The sequence below is a fragment of the Oncorhynchus keta genome, chromosome 26, assembly GCF_023373465.1.
Source record: "Oncorhynchus keta strain PuntledgeMale-10-30-2019 chromosome 26, Oket_V2, whole genome shotgun sequence".
Lineage (NCBI taxonomy): Eukaryota > Metazoa > Chordata > Actinopteri > Salmoniformes > Salmonidae > Oncorhynchus > Oncorhynchus keta.
This window is the reverse complement of record NC_068446.1, coordinates 39,186,432-39,193,142: the sequence shown is the minus strand read 5'-3', so window position 1 is coordinate 39,193,142 and position 6,711 is coordinate 39,186,432. Positions and strand designations below refer to the sequence as shown.

At 39.1% G+C, this 6,711-nt stretch overlaps 1 protein-coding gene across 1 annotated transcript; it reads right to left on the bottom strand.

Moving 5' to 3' along the window:
- Positions 1 to 1,001: 1,001 nt before the first annotated feature.
- LOC118359368 (zinc finger protein 665-like) lies at positions 1,002 to 5,885 on the bottom strand. The gene is made up of 2 exons (XM_035737916.2): positions 5,031 to 5,885; positions 1,002 to 3,499 (listed from the first exon to the last, which is right to left on the bottom strand). Exons 1-2 carry the CDS (start codon positions 5,224 to 5,226, stop codon positions 2,493 to 2,495), a joined length of 1,203 nt encoding a protein of 400 aa, XP_035593809.1. The 5' UTR covers positions 5,227 to 5,885; the 3' UTR covers positions 1,002 to 2,492.
- Positions 5,886 to 6,711: the final 826 nt, after the last annotated feature.

The following is a 6,711-nucleotide window of genomic DNA, read 5'->3' as shown; positions in this document are numbered from 1 at the left end:
GTAGAGAAATTAACATTAAATTATCTGGCAGCAGCTCTGGTGGACATTCCTGCAGTCAGCATGCCAATTGCACACTCCCTCAAAACTTGAGACATATGTGGCACTGTGTTGTGTGACATAACTGCACATTTTAGAGTTGCCTTTTATTGTCCCCAGCACAAGGTGCACCTGTGTAATGATCATGCTGTTTAATCAGCTTCTTGAATGCCACACCTGTCAGGTAGATGGATTATCTTGGCAAAGAAGAAATGATCACTAACAGGGATGTAAACACATTTGTGCACAACATTGAGAGAAATAAGCATTTTTGTGCATATGGAACTGGGATCTTTTATTTCAGCTCATGAAACATGAGACCAATACTTTACATATTGCGTTTATATTTTTGTTCAGCGTAATTTTACATTTACTATGTTATGCCTTGTCTGAGACCAGGCTGCGGGTCACAGGTCTACTGTTAAAGTCTGTGGAAGTCTTCACAAAGTGGACTTTATTAGAAACAATAATTTCTGGTAATCTGTTTTGAAATGCATCTCAGGGTGATGAGTTAGTGGCCAGACTGATGTTATTGACACATTGAATCAAAAGTATACTTTCCAGAAAATATATTTTTCTATTACTTAAAGAGTATTACACATATATTTTCTCCTAAAGCCGCTCATTTATGATGTTGCTTTAATTTTGTATGGAGTAATTTGCTCCTGATGAATAATTGATTGTCCCAGATCATCCTGTGCTTAAAGCCTATACGTTCAGCCTTAAAGCTTATGACTAAAATACATTTTTCAATCAGAATTCTTTGCATCTCTTAGTTGTACACGTACCACAAAAATCTCAGCAGGCAACTTAAGAAGTCCACTATCACGCAATACTTAAAAAATGCCCACTGTTACACTCGTACCTTGTTGTCTGTCCTGTGCAGTTGAGGCATTAGAAGTCGTGGGCGTGTTCCAGTGGATCAGTTTTTATGAAGTTGGTGCAAATTGGTTAGACATCTCTTCAACCAGTTAATTGTACACTTTTATTTTGAAATTATAAAGAACAACTTTAATCAACAATGGCAGCTCAAGATTCACAACAGTGTTTAGTTTGTTAAAATAGAGACAATGAAAATGTTTTCTGTTGAAAAATAAAAAACTTAAACTATAATTATTGATTATGTTGGCCTAGATCGGCGGCGCACAATTGGCACAGCGTCGTCCGGGTTAGGGTTTGGCCAGGGTAGGCCGTCATTGTAAATAAGAATGTGTTCTTAACCGACTTGCCTAGGTAAATAAAGGTTACATCTAAAAATAAAATTAAAAATAAATAAAAAGCTCGCTCTCTGGTACAAACAATATATTTTGAAAAAATGTCCTTTGTCTGGGCTCTGTCCATTTTATTGCCAAAAACCATGTACAACAAACTACAACGTGTTTCAAACCTGATGTAAAGTTTTACCACAGCACACACCATTAGAGCTTTGTTAACAGACATATGACAGTAGTTGTCATGTATCAGAAAAAATCATAAATTACATTTCTTAGAAATTAAAGAGATTTCACTGAAAAGTAAAGTTTGTCATACGTTTTCAGACTTGAAAAGAACAATGACAACATCCCAGTACCGAGTCGACTGTGTACTGGTAACCCATATTATCGTCGCTCTGGATAAGAGCGTCTGCTAAATGACTTAAATGTAAATGTGTATTGTGTATTATTATTTCTCTATATTGTTCGGAAGGTCCTGTAAGTAAGAATTTCACTGTTGTTTACGAAGCATGTGACAAATGAAATTAGATTTGAATCCCAAATGAATGGACATTTTTACATATAACCTTTATTTAACTAGGCAAGTCAGTTTTAAGAACAAATTCTTACTTACAATGACAGCCAACCAGGGAACAGTGGGTTAACTGCCTTGTTCAGGGGCAGAATGACAGATTTTTACCTTGTCAGCTCAGATATTTTTTTTAATGTATTTTTAATTTAACTAGGCAAGTCAGTTTAGAACAAATTCTTATTTTCAATGATGGCCTAGGAACTGTGGGTTAACTGCCTGTTCAGGGGCAGAACGACAGATTTGTACCTTGTCAGCTCGGGGTTTGAACTTGCAACCTTCCGGTTACTAGTCCAACGCTCTAACCACTAGGCTACCCGCTGAAAACCATCTAATTTCCTGGTTCGATTTGGTTTCTTATCTTTTCCATTCATTTTGGGGTGAAGGCATATAACTAAATCTACACAACAGATGTTGTGGGATGTGATTTATCTTCACAGACTTCTTCAGTTCTGAAAATTTCTAACTTGGACTTCAGAGTGTAACGTTTGTAAAAAGGGCGTAATAAATAGTTTATTGGAATTTGATAACGTGATAGTGTTCCGTAAAAATGGCCATTGAACAGATTCCCAGATTTCAGACTGTAGGAAGAGCCGTGACCTGAGGGGTGTCCTCTTGATATAGTCTCTACCTTCCAACAACACATGTTACACAACGTGCATTGTTATGTGTTCTCAGTCATTGGCAATATTTATTCTGTGAGTTCGCAGATGTCTCTTCAGACTTGCTGCTAACTTCAAGTAAGTTCCACACAAATGACATTGAACTCCTTCCCCCGTGTGAGTCCTCATATGCACTGTCAGGTTTCCCTTGAGGTTGAAGCGTCTGCCACATTCGTTGCAGCAGTGTGGTTTCTCCTGTGTGTGAGTCATCATATGCTTTGTCAGGCTTCCCTTCTCGCCGAAGCACTTGCCACATTCTTTGCACTGAAACGGTTTCTCCCCAGTGTGAGTCCTCGTATGCTTTATCAAGTCTGACTCGCAGTAGAAAGCCTTGTCACATTCTTTGCACGGATGCGATTTTTCCCCAGTGTGATTTTGCCTATGCAGTTTCAGACGACCTTTTGTCGACAAGCATTTCCCACACAAATCACATTTAAAAATCAGCCCTGTATGCAGATTAACCATGTGATTTTTCAGGCTTTCCTTGTGAAAGAAACGTTTGCCACATACCGTGCAGCGATGTGGTCTCTCCACTGTGTGAATCTTCATGTGTCGGGTCAGGTATCGGTTTAAGGCGAAACACTGGCCACATGTATCGCACATGTATGGTCTGTCTTCACTGTGCCGTAACTGCCGGTGCCTTTCCAGACCACTTGCTGTCGCAAAGTATCGTACGCACACATCACACTTCGGCTCCGTCAACTCACTGGTTTCTTTTCTTGGCCGTCCTCGTCGTCTCTTTGACCCCGACAGAGATATTCTCTTCTCCACTTCATGCACTTTTCCTCCTTTACTTTCATCATTGTCACTTTCCGGATTTACTTCCGAGGGGGGCTGATAGTCACTGGTTGATTCTGATTCTCTGTTGCCGTCAGATTCTTTTTGGTTCTCTACCGTTATGATGTTGAAAGAGTTCCAAGTAGACTCTTCGGTATCAGACTCCACTGGCCCCAGATAGGAGCTCCACTCCTGCTGCCCCGAGTTAACCTTCTCTTCAGAGACAGTGAGCCGCTGGAGGTCTGGAGGAAAGGAGAAAGGATGAAATTTGATGAAAACTTAAAAACGCTGAAAAGAGACAAGAAATAGGGCTCTACCTCTATTTCCTGTCTTGTTGTGTCAGATGTAAGTGAAGTTACATAAAACATGTATCTGAAAACCAGCTATAGGCTAAGGCTAACAAAGGCTGAGTACTGACGCTAACTGAGTACGGTGGCAATCCAACAGTTGGCTTTTGCTTGTGAATTTTTTATTCATTGTACTGAACACGCATGATGCGTCCCAGTAAATAGCCCAGGTATTATCAACTTCACATCGCCTACCTTACCAAATAAATCAGACTTTTAAACACATATACAGTCTGAAACTAATGACTGGGTAAATACATATGAATTATCAATCGCTTTTTGACAGTGTACCTTTTGATTTAAACAACAAAAACTTTCCATACATGTTTGTCCACGGAAGAAGTGGCAAAAACATTCAGGAGATCAAGGTGCTCGATGTTGACCCATTTTGCAAACCCCACCATACCATGAGACATCCATGTCTTCTTCACTGGAAAAGATACAAAGATACAGGCGTCCTTCCTAACTCAGTTGCCGCAGAGGAAGGAAACCACTGAGGGATTTCACCATGAGACCAATTGTGACTTTAAAACAGTTAGAGTTTAATGGCTGTGATAAGAGAAAACAGAGGATGGATCCCCAACATTGTAGTTACTTCACAATACTAACCAAATTGACCAACCTGGTCTCAAAACATTTCATATGATTCTGTATGTAAATTAGAGAAACAGCATATGGTTACTTAAGACAAAAACAAACAAAAAAAAGTGTTTGGTCAGGGTGGATCTGTGGGCATACAACGCGAACGTCTAGCAACTCAAAGATTGTCCGTTCAAATCTCATCACAGACAACTTAGCATTTTTGCTACTTTTCAACTACTTACAGTGCAATCGTGAAGTATTCAGACCCCTTCCCTTTTCCCCACATTTTGTTAAATTACAGCATTGTTCTAAAATGGATTAAACAAAAATTATTATCCTCATCAATCTAGACACAATACCCTATAATGACAAAAATATGTTTTTTTTATAGAGACCTTGGTGATTGTATGAGTGCAATCAGATTGAAAACATTAGGAAATGTTATTGACATTGAACAGATTATATAGCCTACTAAGCAGATGTGTAACAAATTGTGTTTAATTTGTAGCATAGATCTATGAATTGGGCTGATATGTTCTGTTGTGCTGACTATTAGCTGAGAAAAACAAACAGGAGTCCCATACCTGGAATAAATCAAATTTACTTTCACCCCTGAAACTACAGTTGAATCACGTTTGTGATTGCACTGGGCCTTTAACCATTTTAAACGTCAATTCAATAGGGTGATGTCAGTTGGACGTCCCAAGGATCTCGGATTAATTTTAGTCAGTAGCTAGATAACTATGTGACTAAGTGATGTATAACGCAAAGCCTCTTAAATCAAATGACACACATTAGGCTACAATGTAAAATGAATGTCAAATAGAGAGACGTAGTCACAAACCTGCTAATCTATGCAACTTTATCTCTGGTTTGAAAACCAAATCCAGCAGTCTTCGTAGACGTGCATTCGCCCGTTCCAAACGGGATATTTCTTCCTGATACTCTGCGATCGTTTTTTTAACTACTATAGATATCTCCAAAGGAACTGCTGTTAATTTGTCGTTGAGAAACACATTGAGCTGCTGAAGTTTAGACATTTTTGGGAGCAAAGGGATTAGTGGGAGAATGTATAATTATTTTCTATTCAAGTGTCACTATAACTACGGGTTTGAGAAACAGGAAATTACGTGTTCTTATTTGCATTTGTTTGGCAGATCGCAACAAACTGGAAAGTTGCACACACCGCCGCTTACTGTACTGGAGTGTGAGTCCGGTCACGGTCTACCTACACAACTATATTATGTTACCAAAACCTGTATAAATCCATACAAACCTCACCCCCCTACCCCATCCAACCTGTCTGACCCAAACAAACCCTCCCTACCTAAATCACACAGTTCACAATATAATAAAATGTCCAACAGTTTCCTCTACCATACACCCATCACCAGTGTTTAATTTGAGCCGGATCGTGTACACATCTCCGTATTGGAATATTTCGTTCCGGAACCTATTCGGCCGGATCCGGTACCTCTCGTAGCATGAAAAATAATTGGCACTTTTTGCAACGTAAAGATTATAATTAAAGCGATTAAAGTTCATTATAGTGGCCTCTTCGTTAATTGTTCCCCCGGACCTGATATTCTAAAAGTTGAGTCGGCCCGGCGCGCCTGCTCTCACATAGAACTAGAATGAGATTCACTTATCTCTCGTCCTCTCTCTGCTCTGACAGACATGAGCCTGCAACTCTAATCTCTCCAGCATTGCACCTTTCGGTTACTGGCTCAACGCTCTTATCCACTAGGCTACCTGTCGCCGATTGCATGGCTGTGTGCTTGATTTTATACACCTGTCAGCAACGAGTGTGGCTGAAACACTAATTTAAAGGTCTGTCCACATACTTGTCTATGTATAGTATATAATATTTAGTTTTCTATCCATGGAATTAGTCCACTGTGCCACCAGCATGGAGTTGGAGTTTCATGTTTTTTACGCATATAAAGCTATTTATTTTAGTCTATTCAAACAGACCCCATTTCAGAGGAAACAAACACTCATTAAGATCAGGTATGGTCAATTAGTGGGCGTGGCCAACACACCTGAAAACACGTAACAAGATGGAGGACAGCGAAAGTTTTGTTGATACTGAGAACGTAATTGATGTGTGTTTTTAAATAATATTCTTAAAACTAAAGTTTTCTTAACATTATCGGGAAATATGAAAACATAACTTCAAATAGAACCACGAGGAAATGTTATGCTGATGTATGGAAATTCCCTCAGAACGATGTTGTTTCTTAACATTCTTGGAACAATTTGAGAACATGACTTTAAATAGAACCCTGAGGTAACTTGTAGGAAACGTTATGCTGAAGCACTAAAATTCCACAGAACGTTGTTTCTTAATGTTCTCTGCACTACTTGAGAACATTCCCAATGTCAAACCAGTTGGACAATGTTCTAGAAAATGTACAAAATTGAAATGAAATCTAACCATGTTTGAACTTTTAGGAAACGTTCTGTTAAAGTAATTTAAGTTCCTTAAATATGCTGAGAATGTTCCAGCGCCAAGCAACTATCCT

Excerpts from the sequence above, each read along its gene's own strand:
- LOC118359368 (XM_035737916.2), bottom strand. The coding sequence starts at position 5,226 with ATGTCTAAACTTCAGCAGCTCAATGTGTTTCTCAACGACAAATTAACA. Across the intron at positions 3,500-5,030 it reads AAAGTTGCATAGATTAGCAG|ACCTCCAGCGGCTCACTGTC; the intron begins GTTTGTGACTAC and ends CCTTTCCTCCAG.